Source organism: Mustela erminea, chromosome 1, assembly GCF_009829155.1.
Source record: "Mustela erminea isolate mMusErm1 chromosome 1, mMusErm1.Pri, whole genome shotgun sequence".
Classification (NCBI taxonomy): domain Eukaryota; kingdom Metazoa; phylum Chordata; class Mammalia; order Carnivora; family Mustelidae; genus Mustela; species Mustela erminea.
The window spans coordinates 26,516,276-26,534,914 of NC_045614.1; the positions used below are offsets into that span (position 1 = coordinate 26,516,276).

Below are 18,639 nucleotides of genomic sequence, written 5' to 3' on the forward strand. Positions count from 1 at the left end.
AACTAATGGGAATGATGTCATGGAAGATGGCAGAGAAGGGAGCTCCAAAAATTGCTTTTTCACCAAGACAGCTATTAAGCTAGCATGAACTGTCCAAAGCAATTATTTTAGAATTTTTCAGCCCAGTCAAGCACTTGCAGCAGCCAGCGGAGTACTTAATGAAGAAAGAGGCTCGTATATTTTGAGAATTTTGGTGTTTTGCACAATTTTGGTGTTTGATTACCATTTTCTATCCTCCAGCCTTGTGGCAGGCAGCTTGTGGTAGGGTGACCCTGGTTCCTGATGTGACTTCCTTGTCCTTCAGAACTTGTGGTTATATGTTTTGACTGCTGCTTTTGATTACTGAGGGGCCAGCACAAAGACTGGCCATTGTTCCAAACCCCACCAGCTAAAGTGGTTTCTCTGGCATCTACCAAGGGAATTTAAAGAGACAAAATACCCTTTTTTTCTGATTAAATTCTGGCATTTAAGGAAATCTCTGTCAGGACTCTGGCTGACCACAGAATAACAGAACAGAGACTGCCATGACAACACACAACAAGGAATATAGACTTTGCGCTCCCCGCCCCCACCCAAAAAAGTTTGGAAGTTACTAAACAGATAGCTGTAACCTTCATCAAATTAATAGCAATCCCTAGAAAGAGGAGAGAACCTAATTTCTAGAATTACCACATTACAATATTCAAGATGTCCAATTTTCAACAAAAATTACAAAACATATGGAGAAATAGAAACTATGGCCCATTCACAAGAGAAAAAAGAAATCTCTGAGGAAGCTCAGACAATGGACTTATTAGACAAAAAGTTTAACTACTTTAAATATGCGCAGAGTGCTGAAGGAAAACATGGACAAAGAAATAAAGGAATTTAGGGAAACTATGTGTAAAAAAGTGGGGAATATCAATAGAGAGATAAAAATTTTAAAAAGTACAAGGGCTAAAATAAAAATCAGTGGAAGGTTTGGTGGCATATTTGAGCAGGCAAAGGAAAGAATAAAAAAACTTGAAGATAGGGCCATTGAAATACCCTGAGAAGAAGAAGAAAAAGATGAAGAAAAATAAACAGTACCTAAAGGACATCATGAAGTGTACCAACATGCACATTATGAAAATACCAGAAGGCAAAGAGAGGGAGAGAAAGGAACATGAAAAAATTTTTGAAGAAATAAAGGATGAAGAGAATTTAATGGTTTTAGCTCTTATATTTAAGTCTTTGATCCATTTTGAGTTAGTTTTTGTATATGGGATAGTAAAGTAACTTTTTTTTTTTTTTTGCATGTGTGGTTATCCAGTTGTCCCAAGTCCATTTAAAGACTATACTTTTTCCATTGGATGGTTTTGGCACCTTTGTTGATATTCAGTTGGATGTAGATGTACAGTGTTTTTTATGAACTCTTAATTTTACTTTTACTTAAATTCGTCTATACTTTTGCCTGTACGACACTTCCTTGATTAAAGTAGTTTTGTAGTAAGTTTTGAATTCAGAGCATGTGGATCCTCCAACTTTGTTCTTTCAAGATTGTTTGCCTATTCAGGGTCCCTTGTGATTCCATACGAATTTGAGGGTTGACTTTTCCATTTCTGCAAAAAAGCTGATTTGAGGGGTTTTTAAAAAGATTTTATTTATTTATTTATTTATTTATTTATTTATTTTTAATTTATTTGATAGACAGAGATCACAAGTAGGCAGAGAGGCAGGCAGAGAGAGAGAGGAAGGGAAGCAGGCTCCCTGCCGGGCAGAGAGCCCGATGCGGGGCTTGATCCCAGAACCCTGGGATCATGACCAGAACCAAAGGCAGATGCTTTAACCCACTGAGCCACCCAGGCGCACCAAGATTTTATTTATTTATTTGACAGAGAGAGACACAGTGAGAGAGGGAACACAAGCAGGGGGAGTGGGAGAGAGAGAAGCAGGCTTCCCACTAAGCAGGGAACCTGATGTGGGCTTCAGTCCCACCACACTGGGATCATGACCTGAGCTGAAGGCAGCTTTGACAACTGAGCCACCCAGGCTCCCAAGGCTGATTTGAATCTTAATAGGGGTTGCATTAAACCTGTAGATCACTGGTGAATATTGACACCTTAACAATACTCTTTCAGTCCATGAACATGGGATGCCTTTGTATTTCTTTAATATTTTGTAGTTCTCAATGTGTAAGTCTTTTACCTCTTTAGTTAAATTTATTCCTAGGTGCTTTTTAAAAAAATTTTAAGATTTTATTTATTTATTTGTCAGAGAGAGAGAACATAAGTAGTGGGAGTGGCAGGCAGAGGAGAGGCAGGCTCCCCACTGAGCAAGGCATTTGATACGGGACTTGATCCCAGCACCCTGGGATCATGACATGAGCCAAAGGCAGACGCCTAACTGACTGAGCCACCCAGGTGTCCCCCCTACGTGTTTTATTTAGGTGCTCTTATAAATGGAATTGCTGTCTTAACTTCCTTCCTGGATTGTGCATTGCTGATGTGTAGAAACATAACTGGTTTGTGTGTGTTTGTCTTTTAAGCTGCAGCTTTGCTGTATTTATTAATTCTAGTAGCTTTCTTGTGGGTTCTTTGGGATTTTTCCATGTATAGAATCATGTCATCTGTGAATACATATACTTCCTCCTTACTTCCTCCTTTCCAATTTGGATGCCTTTTGTTTCTTTTTCTTAGAACTTCCAGTACAGCATTGCATAGCAGTGGTAAAAGCAGGCTTCCTTTTCATGTTCCTGATCTTAGGAAGAAAGCTTTTACTCTTTCATCATTGAGTATTAAGTTAGCTGTGGGGTTTCCTTTATCATGTTGGAAGCTCCTTTCTAATCCTGGCTGAGTGTTTTTTGTTGTTGTTGTTGTTGTTGTTGTTGTTGTTATCATAAAAGGGTGTTGGTTTTTTCATGTGCTTTTTCTGCATCACTTGATATGATCGTGTGAGGTTTTGTTTTTCTATTAATGTAGTATGATACACTGATTGACTTTCTTATGTTGAACCACTTGGAATAAGTTCCATTTTTTCAGCCAGTCTCTGCTTTTTCCAGCTTGGGTGAATTGCAAGTTAGGCTGAATAGAGGTAAAGGTCAGTCTGTTAGGTAGCCCCAGACAAATTAGGACAGTTAGACAAGATAATTTGTGACTTAGGCCTACTCTGCTCTCTCTGGAACTAGGTACCAGGATCTCACACTAGGAATGTAGGCTAACGTCTTCAAGACTTCTTTTGTTCTGGGGAAGGGAATGAAAAAAGGGTAAATAATGCCACAAAGATGTCCTACCGTTTTTAAATGTGTTTTTCCTGATTCAGTGTTCAATTGGTTGCTGTAAGACTATTTTCCAAAGTTCTAATTCTAATTCTAACAAGTTGGTTCTGACAGTTTCTACTTGTTTTTCAATGTTTTTGAAGTGGGGGAGTGGGAGCTTAGAGCTGCCTACTCAGCCATTTTGCTGATGTCACTTCATTTCTTTTTAATTTTTAAAAATGTCTTCCTTTTCACCTTTTATTTATCTTAATGGATTGTTATAGTCACTTGTGCCCTTCTAATTTTGTGTTCATTTCTGAAATGATTATTTTTGTTTTCTTTTGAGTTCTTTCATATTTTCTGGAGTTTTGTAATTGTGATTTATATTTCTTTTTCATGTCTTGAATTATTTTCTTAATATCTCTAAGCTTGTTTTGAAATAGTATGTTATAATTTTGATCTCCTTTCAAGGTCTGCCATTCATTATCTGTAGGATGTTATTCTGTTCTTCAGTCTCATTTTCCTTAAAATAACTGTATGGGATGGGACTTTGTTTTTGGTTTTTTTTTTGTTACTCTTTTTTTTTTTTTTTTAAGATTTTTATTTATTTCTTTGACAGAGAGAGATCACAAGTAGGCATAGAGGCAGGCAGAGAGTGAGAGAGAGGGAAGCAGGCTCCCCGCCGAGCAGAGAGCCCGATGCGGGACTCGATCCCAGATCCCCAAGATCATGACCTGAGCCGAAGGCAGCAGCTCAACCCACTGAGCCACCCAGGTGCCCCTTGTTACTCATTTTTATGTGAAATTTGTTTCCCTGAACTTTTAGAAAAGAGGGCCATAGTTCAGGAGAACTTTGCTAATGTCACAGAGCTCCCTCTCCTGTTGTTTTGTAAAATATTCAAACATATGATTTCCTTTTCCCTTCTCCATTTTTATCTGGATCTTTTCTTTGTCTCTGTTGTCCTTGCCTTGGTCAGTTTTGGTTCCACATCCAGCAACTTCCCTTACTGTGTAGCCCTATCTTGGAAGGCAGTTTTTGCTGATAGATTGAGTCTAAGAATTTCTATGACTCCGACTGCTCCAATCTTTTTCAGAACTTAACTTATGCTCACTTGTTACTGCATTGAGCTAAACTTTTTCCGTTTTCAACTTCTCTTCTCAAATTGGCCATCACACTGTCCAGTGAATACCTAATGACTATTTTGATGTTCTCTTTGAGTCCCTAAAATGCGCCATTGCTTCTCTACACACCCTCCTGTGCAGGTGCTGGTTTCGTGTATGTCTGGTGGCTGTTGATGTTTTCTTCACTCACTTTTATTTTGAGGTTCACGTGGATACCTTGTAAACCACTTTTGTTACAAATACTATCTGTGGGATTTTGATTTTGCTATTTTAGTCAGTCTGCTTGATTTTAGGTGGTTATTCAGGCAGATTAAAACTGTGATATAGCATCTGCCATCTAGAAGCCATAATCCATTTTGTGTTCGCATTTTAAAAACTCCTCTGTGTGGGCTTAGAGTTTCTGGCCCCTGGGCTATGGCATGTCAACTATATAGTGCTTTGTTCTGAAGTTTTAGTTCAAATGTGTTTGGATATTACAAAACCTATGAGTGTGGAAAAGGTTAGAAGGAAATAGTTTATTGGGGCGCTTGAGTGGCTCAGTGCATTAAGCATCGGCCTTCGGCTCACGTCAAGATCCCAGAGTCCTGGGATCAAGCCTCACATCAGGCTTCCTGCTCGGCAGGGAGTCTGCTTCTCCCTCTGCCTGATGTTCCTCATGTTTGTGCTCTCTCTCTCTCACTCTTAGTCGCCTTCTATCTCAAATAAATAAATAAAATCTTTTAAAAAAAGTCTATCGGGGCTCCTGGGTGGCTCAGTGGGTTAAAGCCTAGGCCTTTGGCTCAGGTCATGGTCTCAGAGTTCTGGTTTCAAGCCCTGCATCGGGCTCTCTGCTCTGCAGGGAGCCTGCTTCCTCCTCTCTCTCTGCCTGCCTCTTTGTCTGCTTGTGATCTCTGTCTGTCAAATAAATAAAATATATTTTTTTAAAGTCTATCATTATAGTGGAAATGAAAGTATTTACAGATTTTAGCAAAGTTGAAAGTGATGCAAAATGTATTTGTTTATGGAATGAACAGCCAGAACTTTCTGAAGGCCAAAGAGCAAATTATGTAACATGTGGAGCGTAGTGCCAGTGTCATTGAAGGTAATCAGAATCAACAAGAGATGGGGAAAGTGATGGGGCAGGGAGAACCTTTTAGTTCAAGGACAACCATCAGAGTCAGATTTCTGGGAGCTTAACATTTATTTAGGGAAAAACAAGGGGTTAATCAGAGGTTAAGTCTGAAAACAGTGTAAATTGAGCTTTGGTCACAAGTTACAGAGGGTTTTATAAATTCAGGGCTACTTAAAAGACCTGCTTAAAGTGAATGCCTGTTGGCCAGGGCAAACACTAGAGCTACTTGGCCATTCCTTACTCTACTAGGAAATAAAGATAGTTAAAACTTCAACAAGAGGGGCTCCTGGGTTGGCTCATTTGTTAAGCATCTGGCTTCAGCTCAGGTCATGATCCCAGGGTCCTGGGATTGAGCCCAACATCAGGCTGCCTGCTCACTCTCCCACTCCTCCCCCACTCCTTCTGTGTGTGTTCTCTCTCTCCCTCTCTCTCTCTGTCAAATAAATAAATAAATAAAATCCCCCCCCCCCCCCGCAAAAAAAAACAAACAAAAAACTTCAACAATATTTGAAAAGAAATTTTAGAGTAGCCAAAACTCTTTTAAGGAAAAGCAGCAGCAGTAGCAGCCTCATAGAAGAAGATTTATCATCATAGAGGAGAAAAATATATCTGATTTAAAAGTGTTGAAGGACCAGCTAACATATCTACTTATTGGGAAATGCATCCAGTGACTGCAAGCACAGTCCCTTGCAAACAAATTGACTTCTTTATACCTTCAGGAACCTAACCTGTAGATAGACTAGCTTCTGTACAGTTTATACTGAATAATAGCAGATTGTTTCATAGAAGATGCAGAAACATGACTTTTAATATCTTTCAAGACAGCCATGGACAGAAAGTCAAATCATATCAATTGAAAATAGTTTTGCAGAGAAGAGGACTAGTGTGGTCCAGCTCTACACAAGTGCAGAGGCTTAGGCGCATGAGAAGTGGTTAGTGTGGCTGAGAGAAATAAGGGTAGAAGGTAGTGGAAATTAATGAATTTGAAGGGGGAATCAAGAGCAAGGTCATGTAGAGCCTTATAGGCTATAATGATGAAAACTTTAGGTTTTATTCTAAGGTGTTTGGAAGCCATTAGCAGGTTGAGAATAGAGAAAGGGTGAGCAAGTACCATAAATGTTAGGTTCACGCTAAATGGAGGCCATGCTTTGGACAGTGATACAGATGTGTCAGAATGAAAAGAATGTGGGTTACTATGGACTTTGTATTTTTTTAATTTGAAAATTTGTGGTTATGTAAGAGCTATGTAAGAGGTGTTGAAACACATGCACACATACATACACACGTTTTTGTTTTCCAGGTTTGGCTAACAGTACTGAAACTCATTTCATATATTCTTATTTTTTTTTAAGATTTTATTTATTTATTTGTCACACAGAAAGCGAGAGCACACAAGCTGGGGGATTGGCAGAGCTCCCCACTGAGCAGGGAGCCCAATGCCAAACTTGATCCCAGGACACTGGGATCATGACCTGAGCCAAAGGCAGAGGCTTAACCCATTGAGCCACCCAGGCATCCCTAGTCTTATTTATATTCTGTTCTTTTTAAAGTTTAAAATCAAAATGCTAGCCACAGACTACGAAATGACTTCATAACTCACTAATGGGTTAGATAGAACGTGAAGTTGGAAAAACACTGTAAATCTAGTATAACCCCTTTATTTGGCTTGTCAAGGCATGTAGTACTACAAATGACCAAGCCAGAATCCAGATATTGCCACATTTCCCATGAATATGTTCATTAAGAAATAAAAACCAAATTCCCCTATACAGTATAACAGTAGGTTCCAGGGTAGGAAAAAATTGTGAGAGTAAGTGTTCCTACTTGAGTGTATTTATTACCTGTGCCTCTCCTTCTTGGTGTGAAATGGTAAGACCTGTAAATTTCAAATGGACTTGTAAAATATCAACACAATTTTCATCATTAATGGTCTTTAATTATACAAACTGCTAGCCAAAGTAACAGTTGGTTTCTTCTGAATTACAAACAGAGAATAAGTCCTTTATGGACAGCCTGGTGGCCTTTAAATTGTCATCTAGGAACTAATGAAAAGAAATGCCATTTTCATATTTTCTTCAAGATGTATATTCTTTTGCTCTGTTTCTTTTGGAAAAGAGTTTGTGGGAGGAGTGAAGGATAAATGAAACATAAAGGTCAGTGTGAAGTAATCGGGGAATAATGGCCCTTTCAATTCTATTACATGAATCCTTGCTCTTACCTCTGTGACCTCCTGACCACAGATATCTGCCTGTGCCTCATTTTCCTCATTTACAAACGGAAATAATATCTGTATCATAGCTTTAATGTTAAGATTAAATGAGGGTCTGGTAGTGTAACATATATTTTAATAAATACTAGTTTTCTTCTTTACGTTCTTCCTTAGGAATTCAGTGAAAATCTGTTGCTAGAATAAGTAGGGCTGGAGAGTGTAGAAAAATGCAAAAAGAAAGGTACATCACTTTTTTGTTTTTTTAAGACTTAATGTTTTATTTTTTAAAAAAGATACTGTCATAATGTTACATGTGGTTTTTCACCTACACATAAGCAAACCATAAAATATGGGGCAATGAAATCAGTGATGAAAGAGCCGAAGATTCGTATGAGCAAGGATTATTCCCAATTCATCGCAAGCCTCAATCACAACTTTGTCAGCAGCAGAACCAGAAGGAGCAGCAATGTAGGCCACACCGCTCCTTTTAGCTCTGTCTACATTATCCCTGAAAGGAAAGAAGGCATCAGAGCTGAGAGAAACTTCACTAAGTTTGTCAACCCATTCCTTCTTCTCTGCTTCAGTTAATAATTCAGGCACTTCTTCAAACAATGCCTTCCACTTTATCAAATCCTCATCCTCGCCAATGGTTCCAGTATCATACTGATCAATAGCATTGGAGATTTCTGCTCTCTTCACTCCAGTTTTAAACTTCATTGAAAGGACTTGTGGATGATGTCTAAGCCACCAATAATTTGCTTTATCCCCTGCAAGGTGTGTGCAGTGTATTCGAGACTGCTGTCCTGCTCCAATGCCAATAACCTGACCATTCTTGGCATAGCACACGGAGTTAGACTGCGTGGTACATCACTTTTTATTGGTGGTTCTCTTTCTAGTAAGTCTGTTGTGCATGATCCCAACTGTTCCTGACTTCTTTTAGAATAGGTAGGTGATACATAAGTAGGTTTTCTATGCCTCTTTCTACCCCTTCTCTCTCTCTCTCTTTTTTTTTTTTTTAAAGATTTTATTTACTTGACAGAGAGAGATCACAAGTAGGCAGAGAGTCAGGCAGAGAGAGAGGGGGAAGCAGGCTCCCCGCCAAGCAGAGAGCCCAATGCGGGGCTTGATCTCAGGACCCTGAGATCATGACCTGAGCTGAAGGCAGAGGCTTAGCCCACTGAGCCACCCAGGTGCCCCCCACCTTCTCTTTTTAAAAAGGGAAGTTACCCGAGTGTTGAAAGGCAGGTTTAGGAGACCAGGAAACAGTAGCTTCGTAGCTGATTCCAGTATTGTAGTTCCTAGTGTCTCCAATCTGCTTTATTACAAAGAATTTGCTGAAGATAGGCCATTTGTGATACCAAGTATATTAGTTAGCTATTAAAGCTATTAATATTAATAGCTATTAATTGTAGGTGTTACCTAAAACCAATTGTCCTTGCCTGTGGAATAAAACACTTCCTTTGTTTTAACTCAGATATCTTAGGAACAAGGTTAAAAAGAATGAGATGGAAAGGTAGAATTAGAATTTTGTCTAGCTGGATTTTCTTAAAAATAACAGCTTTATTGAGATATAATGCACATACTATAAAATTCACCCTTAATTCACCCGTGGGCGCCTGGGTGGCTCAGCCTGTTAAGTGTCTGCCTTTGGCTCAGATCATGATCCCTGGGTTCTGGGATCCAGCCCGGGATTGGGCTCCTTGCTCAGCCGGCAGTCTGCTTCTCTCTCTGCCCCTCCCTCTGTTTGTGTGCTTGCATGTGCTTTCTCTCTGTCAAATAAATAAAAATATATTTTTTTAAATTCCCTTTTTAAAATATACAATTCACTGGTTTTTAGTATATTCACAAAGCTATGTAACCATCACTGTTATTTAGTTTTTAGAACATTTTAGTCACCCACAAAAGAAACCTTGTACCCATTAACAATCATTTTCCACCATCACTCTCCATCACCAGTCTCCTGCCCCTTTACCCTTCTTTCCCTCGTATCTCAACCCCTTGCAACCACAAATGTGCTTTTTGTCTCTATGGGTTTGCTTATTCTGGATATTTCATATAAATGAAATTATATAATACATGGTCTTTTGCAACTATTTTATTTTTAAAGTTCATCCATGCTGTAGCATGAATCAGTAAGTACTTCATTACTTTATATTGCTAAATAATGTAATATAATACAAATACATTGAATTTTGTTTACCTGTTCATCAGTTGATGGACATTCATTTCAGGTTGTTTTCACTTTGGGGCTATTACAAATAATGCTGCTATGAAGTTAATGTACAAGTTTTTGTGAGCACATAGTTTTTCAGTTCCCTTGCATATATACCTCAGAGTAGAATTCCTAGGTCATATGCTAACTTCTTGTTTAACATTTTGAGGACTTTAACTGTTTTCTAAAGTGATTGTACCATTTTGTCTAGCTGGATTTTAAATCACTTGGTTTCCAGGTTCTAATTTCCTATATATTAAAGGAAAGTCTTAGCTGGAACAAGTGGTTTGAATTGATGGGGGAAGAAATCCACCTGTAGTAGTTTGCAAAGGTGGAAGTCCTTTTTCTTAAAGTAGGTTTGGAAGCATTAGTATTAATCTTTGTATCCCCCCCCTTTTTTTTTTTTGCAGTTTTATCTCCAAGACACTAAAAGTAGTAACGGTACCTTTATAAATAGCCAGAGATTGAGTCGAGGCTCTGAAGAAAGTCCACCATGTGAAATTCTTTCTGGTGACATTATCCAGTTTGGGGTAGATGTAACGGAGAACACACGGAAAGGTACGGGTATGGATCAATTTTTCCTATTATTTGTCTTTTTAAGTTAAAAAAATTCTGTTTAACGTTATAAAACATTTCATGTTTGTAAAAGTATTTAAATACAGCATTATATGCAGTGAAAAACTAAAAATCTCTTACTTTCCCTATTGGTTTTCTGAAGTTTTAAATTCTGAAATGTTAATAAGTGAATTTATAGTTTTCATCACAATATGAAAATATAGGACACTCCTCTGCTAGTTTGGGAAGCCGTTTAAGGTCCTGACCAACAGGACCTTAAACTTAAGGATATTTATTGTTAACAAGAATGCAGGAGGGAAGGTCCAACTTTGTTCACTTGATTCAGTGGTGTTACCAGGAATCTGGGTCTTACTGTTTTTAACATGTTGGTTTCTTACGCTTTTGCTGTAGGTTTTTGCTTGTTGCCTCATGGTTAAAGAGGGATGGCTACAGCCCAAAGCCCCAAATGTCAAGCAAAAACTGCAAGGCGGGGACAAAGTGTCTTCTTGTATGGCTCTTTTTTTATGTTGAAAACACAGTCTTTTGTAGAATTCTTTCAGCAAATTTACACTCCTCTTGTCCCAGTGGCCACATACATACCTATCTATGGCTACAAGGAAGCCTAGGAAGTTACTTACCTGGCAGAAGGGATCAGGATCTCCATGATTGTCATATGTCAATTATGATTTATCCCTTCCAGTTGTGTGTACATTGTCTGAAACAAAATCAGAGTTCTGTAGGTAGTTAATAGTACCCATCAAGATACAAGATTTCACATCTCAGTTTTTGAAACTAGAAGTTCTTTAGCTAAATAAATGTGGATTGTCAATTTTACAGTTCTGAAGCTTCCTGGCTTTACCTGCTTCACTGTCTACTTTATGGCCATGAAATTATATGGCTGGATCATAAAACTAAATCAGTACGAACCGAAAGTATGCAATTTTGCTGTCTTATGGACAGTGGAACCAGTTGACAGGTTTCTCCTTTTGCTTCTCTGAACATACTTTGATCTGGTGATGCCCTAAGTCATCAGTATGTGACATTTTGCACAGTGGACATGGAAATGAGGGTGGGTGGGTGGTGCTGCTGCTACCGTGTGTGTGCGTGTGCATGTATGTTTATATACTTTTCACTGGGTGTTGCAACTGCAGTATATTTTTACCAGATTTTTTTTTGTTTTTTGTTTTTTTTTAAAGATTTTTTATTAATTTATTTGACAGAGATCACAAGTAGGCAGAGAGGCAGGCAGAGAGGGAAGGGGGAAGCAGGCTCCCTGCTGAGCAGAGAGCCCGATGCGGGACTCGATCCCAGGACCCTGAGATCATGACCTGAGCCAAAGGCAGAGGCTTTAACCCACTGAGCCACCCAGGCGCCCCTATGTTTACCAGGTTTTAATGGCCTTCTTAGGGAGTTAGATTTTGGTATTTGAATTCAGGTAGTGTCATATTCTTAGTGATTTCCCTTTATAGTGGTAAAATAGAAAGTTTGTATTTTGATGCAAAATACTGAGTACTCCTTACAAAGAGAGCTCACCTTATATATGACCGTACTAAGAGCAGCCATGTTGGACACTGTAGCATTTGTGCCTCACACCATCTCTGGTACCAAGTCATTCAGCAAGCACTTACTGAGTCCCAGCTGTGAATAACCCACAGAGAAGACAGAGAATTTGATTACATATTTTCTCCAAGGAATGTCTTCTTGGCTTGCATTTCCCAAAGAGAATTAATAGGTGTTAATTAATAAAAGAATGAGGTTGTCAAATGCACTTAGAAAATGCTTAGTTAACCAAAAGTAAACAGGACCTCTCATAGTCCTTAATATGCTAACATATATGCACATCTCCAGGGAGGTGACTGTTCTAGAACACAGCTCTTTCCAAACTCCTGCCCACTCTTTCCCATCAGCTGTGAGAGACACTCTTTAGAACATGCTGTAGGAAGCTAAGAGGACAATCCTGAAATTCAGGGTTATTATTAGTGCACTATTATTTTAGAAACGTTAGATTCTTGCAGGCTTCTTTGAGCATTTAACTATCTTTTATGCCAACTTTAAGGAAATTAATTAAAGAAAAATTTCTTCATCATTTAAAATGTTGTTTCTTTCGGTATTTATTATCTTCAAAAAGTTGATGTATGCCTGGGCTCTTGGAATACAGCTCTATCACTAGCTGAGGGCTACCTGTTTAAGCGTATACCAGGGAAAAAGACTTTGTCCTTTGCTAAACAGTACTGTGATAAGCTTTATATCACTTAGAAAATCCTCCTGAAGTTATATAGCACTATGGGTTAACCTCTGGTTCAAAGAAGAAATCAAAAGGGAAATTTTAAACTATATGGAAAGGACTTTTATACCAAAATACGTAAATACTTTACTCAAATAAAATTTAAAATCTTAAATTCTTTCTGTACTAAAGAAAAAGGACAATGAAGGAACTTGGCATTTAGGAGATATTAGAAAAAGAACAAGAAAAAGAAAAGCAGAAATTAATGAAATAAGCAAAAAACTATAGAAGGGATGAACAAACCAAATGCCGGTTCTTTGAAAATCATCCAACCAACCAGCAAACACTAAACAGGTAATTCAGAACCCTTAAATCCCTTATTACATTAAAAAAATACTAGCAAAAATATACATGATAAGGAATGAGAAAGGAAACATAAATACAGATACAGGATATGCTAAAAGAATTTTGAGAAACTAGTACATGCCAATCTATGACAAAGAAAAAAGCTACAATAAATTGTCCTAGCAAAATTATCCCAAGATGTAGAAAACTTGAGTAAATTGTTTTCCTTAAAAGAGACTAAGAAGTTATTAAAGATTGACCAGAAACAGAGGCATTCATAGCTGAATATGATCATATTTTTTAAAGCAGATAAATCCAGTTATTTAAATAATTCAAACATGTATATAGATGGAAAGCTGTCAGAATCTACTTTAGAGAAGCCAGCAGCATATCATTAATGTCAAATTCTGATAAAGATACAGTTCAAAAACAGAAAAATAGCACTATTTTCATTTGTGACAATAGATGAACAATTCTGATTAAGGTATTAGTAAATTAACTTCAGAAATAATGCTAGAATAAATGAAGTAGGTTTTATTCTAAGAATGCAAAAATGATTCAGTATTGGGGATATATACTAACGTCATCCACAACCTAAAAATGTTACATGAAAAACATGTTACTTTATAACGAATAAGTATTGAAAAAGCATTTGATTTCTCTCTTCTCATCTGGCATGGCAGCCAGCCTCCCTCCTCTCCAGCTCCCTTGTACCTCTAGCCCTGGCTTCCCTTTTCCATCAGGCTAGCCTGAGCGCTTCCCCTGTTCTTGAGGTTGGCCCTATAGCTTCTGGCTCCTGCGCTTTCTCCTTTCTTGGGTCTTAAGTCCTTACCCTCCCCCGCTATGAAGAGGAGTACAAGGTACTCCTGCTGGGCACCAGCCTGATTGGATATATCCTGTCAGGTATAATGTCAATACATGGAAAGAAGGTTCTTCCCATGGATAGAAATTTGTACTGTGGAGGAGAAATTCATCTCTAATACCTCTGAAAGATTTATACAAAAGATTTAAAATACCAGGAATACCACTACCATCAATGGGGAGGAGACTGGAATGTTGACTTAATTCCCAAGTTCTTTATGGTCATTGGTCAGCTGGTTAAGATGCTGCTTTATACAGAGGTCTGTTGCTCTCTGGTTTTCAAAGTGACTGAAGGGAGCTTTGTCTGTAAGGGAGGAAATATCTACAAGGTTACTTCCATTGAAACAGAAGCCCTGGCATCTAGCTTAGTGGAACTGAAAAACGCCGCTTCAGAAAATTCCTAGTGTGTGTTGCCAGCTTTGATGAAAAAGTTCCCAGAAATTTAGAAGGCATTGATCCTAAGAAGACTGTAGTTTGGGAGGTGTACAGAAATTTGACTTGGGATAAGATCATAGATTTTACTGGCCATGCCCTGGCATTTTATAGAACCGATGACTGTTTGGGGTGGCTGGCTGGGGGGCTCAGTTGGTTAAGCATCTGCCTTTGGCATAGGTCATGATCTTGGGCTCCTGGGATCCAGCCTCTTGTTGGGCATCCTGCTCAGCAGGGAGTCTGTTTCTCTTCCTTCTGACCCTCTACCCTGCTCATGCTCTTTCTTGCTCTTTTTCAAAATGAATAAATAAAAAAATCTTAAAAAAAAAAAAAAAGAAAAAGAATGGATGACTATTTAGATGAACTATGTTGTGAAACCATTAAGAGGATTAAACTTTATAACAAATCTCTGGCAAGATACGGCAAAAGCCCATACCTTTATCCTCTCCATGGTCTTGGAGAACTTAGCCTGGAATCTGCAGGGCTAAGTGCTATTTATGGTGGTACCTACATGCTCAATAAATGAACTGAAGAATCATTGTGCAGAATGGAAGAGTGATTGGTGTGAAATCATACCAAGAGTGATTGGTCTGAAATTACAGAAGTTCCTTTCTGTAAGCAGCTCATTTGTGATCCCAGCTGTGTCAAAGATCAGGTAGAAAAAGTGAGCCAGATGATTAGAGTTATCCGAATCCTCAACCACCCCATCAAGAACACCAGTGGTGCCAACTCCTGCCAGATCATCATTCCCCAGAACTAACAGTTGGAAGTCAGATATCTATGTCTGGATGATCTCCTCCGTATACAGTGTGGCAGGACAAGGGAAGTATATCACCATAGTTAGTACAACTGTGGAGACCAGTGAACCAGAGAAAGAAATCAGACCAGTTTTGCAGCTTTTGGAGCTGATTGAAGAGAAATTTCTTAGCATTGGTGACCTTGTGCCAGAAGGCTTGGAAACAGAAAGCCAGATCTTTATTTCCTGCACATACAATGCCACAACTCACTTTAGAACAACTTTTGATGACGTTAAAGTCATCTGTAAGAAGATGATCGAATCTGAGTTTGACTTTGAGGAAATGAACATAAGAAAAATGACATCTATGGGGAAGACTAACAATAGTACAATTTATTATCTAATTGGGACAAACTTAACTTTTGGCAAATGATGTATACTGTAAAAAATCAATATTATTGATCCTAGGGTCTTGGAAGGCAGCTATGCTCACCACTATACCACCAACTCGATTGTAGGGTCTTAGGATCAAGTCCCACATTGGGCTCCCTGCTCAGTGGGGAGTTTGCTCCATCTCCCTCTGCCCCTCCCCCAGTTTGTGGTCTTTCTCACTTACTTTCTCTCTCAAATAAATAAGTGGTATTTTAATAAAAGGGGGGGCACCTGCGTGGCTCAGTCAGTTAAGCATCTTCCTTCAGTTCAGGTCATGATACCAGGATCCTGGGATCAAGTCCCACATTGGGCTGCCTGTTCAGCAGGGAGTCCCTCTGCCCCTCCCCTGGCTTGTGTTCTCTCTTGCTTACTCTCTCTCAAATAAATAAATAATATTTTTGAAATAAATATTGTAAGACCTGCTTTTGTAATCAAAGCTGAGATTGCCAAGCATTGTACCACTAAATATTCCTTCCCTTTTTAATGTCATGTATGTATTTGTTTTCATGGAGTGGCTATTCAGAATTGGCAGATTACCATATTCTGTTCAGTTTAACCAGTACTGGCTTTTTTTTCCCAGTGAAGGAGCAGTTGTAAAAAAAACATTGTGACGCTGATACAGAGCACTTGATACAGTATCTGTATCTTTTAGTCAATGTAGCCTTTGCAGTTGTGCGCCTCTGCTGCTCAAGAGCTGGATCAGTACAGTTTTTCGTGCCTTATGTCCTCTTGACATTAAAGAAATTAGGAATTGAATATTCCACAATTTGGGGAAGAATCCCTCAATTTTCCCTGCACCTTTATATTTTGTGTCCTGTCAAATATTATGAGTACCCATATAATAACAGCCACAAGTTGGGGTTACATGGGCCTGAAATTCTAACCCAACTCCAGGCTCTGAGACTCATTTTGGAGGAAACCTGTGAACAGTGTTTTAACCTCATAAAATTCATGAGAAGAAAGGGAAAGAAATCTGTCATAAACCAGGTAAATGTAGAAGCTTCTTTTGTATTCTAGATGTGGATTCTTCAATGGACCAAGCTATATTGCAGTATTGATTTGACAGAGCCTCCACTTTAATGATGTCTGCCTCAAAATGGCTCCAGAATATTTCTGTACTGCAAAATAAAGCCGTACTCTGGAAACAAACAAACGAACGAATGAAAGAAAGAAAGAAAGAGAAAGGAAAGAAAAGAAAAAGAGAGAGGAAAAGAAAAGGCATTTGATGAAGTTTAGGAGTTTCCTAATAAAAATTCTAAATAAATAGAATGAATAGAAAAAACTAAGTAAAATAATTTTAATTAGAATAAAAAGGGGGGCACCTGGGGGGCTCACTTTGGTGTCTGACTCTTGATTTGACTCAGGTCATGACCTCAGGATCATGAGATCAAGAGCTGTGTCGGGCTCCACGCTGGGCAGGGACCCTTAAGATTCTCTTGTGATGCCTGGGTGGCTCAGTCGGTTAAGTGTCTGCCTTCGGCTCAGGTCGTGGTTCAAGGGTCCTGGGACTGAGTTCCACTTGAGGCTCCTTGCTCGGCAGGGAGCTCCTTTTCCCTCTGCCTGCTGTTCCCCCTGCTTGTGTTCCCTCTCTCTCTGACAAATAAATACAATCTTAAAAAAAAATAAAAAAAAAAAAAAAGATTTTTCTCTCTTCCATCCCCCCCACACCTGCACTCTCTCTCTAAAAATATAAATAAATAAGTAAAAATAAAAATAGAATAAAAGTACAAATTCTCTACAGGTATAAAAGTGTATGAACTAAATTTACATGTATCAGTAAGGACAAATCTCAAAACATTATCTCAAGTAAATTACAGATGGATGTGCGTGGTGTAATACTATTTACATCAAGCATGAATTAATGCAAAACTACTACATAGTGGTTTTGAATACATTTATAGTAAGAATATAAAATTAGACACTAGAAATGACAAAAATGGTTTGAGGATGTATAAAAGGATTTTTTTTTTTTTGCATCACTGTATATGGAACAAAAAACGAAGCATAATTTTAAAATTGCCCATTGTGTAGCTACTAAAAAGAATAAATTAGATTTATATCAATTGCAGGGATTTCTATAAGATATACTGTTGAGGAAAGAATTACTATTAATAATTTCGTTATTTTATTTATTTATTTATTTATTTTTTAAAGAGAAAAGCAGGCTCCCTGCTGAGCAGAGAGCCCAATGTGGGACTCGATCCCAGGACCCTGAGACCATGACCTGAACCGAAGGCAGCAGCTTAACCCACTGAGCCACCCAGGCACCCTAATTTCATTATTTTAAAAAGTCTCACCAATCCCTGTAAATATACACATACATGTATATGTTTGTATTTGATTATATGACCATGGGGAAAAAGCATGGAAGAGTGCAAACTAGGTCATTATTGTGAGTCATCCTGGAGTAGGGTAGAGGAGAAGAATAAAGAAGGGACAGCCAAATTAAAAAGGGTGGGGGTTTGTAAGACAGTTGTTAAAAACCTTCCACTATCTGTGTCATTTATATATTTTTAATTTATATGAAATTATCTATAAAAGGAAATTTCAAAAGAATATATAATATATAAAAAGAATATATAATATATAAAAAAGGCTTTTTGTATGTTGTATAAAATCATGATTTTGTTAAAAAGGTGATAGACACATGATGTCATTGAGCATATCCATTCATATTAGTGACTCTTCTACTCTAACCTCTCCAAAACAAGCTGATTTTGATGTTTGGCTTTTCACATAGTGTGACCCCAGTGAGAAAACTCACTGTACAAATAACTTGCCCTATAGATGTAAAATATCATGGTAAACAAATAGGGTGATCTTCTAACAGATTTTTCTTTTTAAGGAAATGAGGAAGACAGAAAGCCAACCTATCAGATCCTTCTGGAATGGGGGCTTTAGGAACCTAAGGCTATCTACTCCTTGTTCCCCAATCCACAAACTGCTCAGACAGGGCATGAGTTTCCTGGGTCACATAATATTACAGTAATCCTCTGCTGCAAAGCTTGGGACCATTAGCTCTATAAACTTGACATATAATTGCAGTCACTTGATGTATAACTCCAGTCAGTTCATCACTGAAGTCCACTTCACCAGTATCTGATCCTAGGTAAGCTGCTGTGAACAAGGGGCCTATTACGAGCAGTCAGTGCTATCTTCCTCAGTAACTGCCCTTAGTTACTTTTGT

General features: G+C 38.3%; 1 protein-coding gene and 1 pseudogene across 38 annotated transcripts in view; both read left to right on the plus strand.

Annotated features, from left to right (window-relative positions):
• SLMAP (sarcolemma associated protein) overlaps positions 1-18,639 on the plus strand; it is a 143,403-nt gene that overhangs the window by 49,697 nt on the left and 75,067 nt on the right. For 23 of the 38 annotated variants that reach the window (XM_032323135.1, XM_032323192.1, XM_032323176.1 and 20 more), the window contains exon 2: positions 10,278-10,425. In XM_032323135.1, the coding sequence (XP_032179026.1) occupies positions 10,278-10,425 (148 nt within the window). Of the gene's footprint in view, positions 1-10,277; positions 10,432-18,639 lie in introns of all 38 variants that reach the window. The other 15 variants (XM_032323142.1, XM_032323126.1, XM_032323270.1 and 12 more) reach the window with 1 other exon arrangement.
• Positions 14,569-15,527, plus strand: LOC116578862 (annotated as a pseudogene).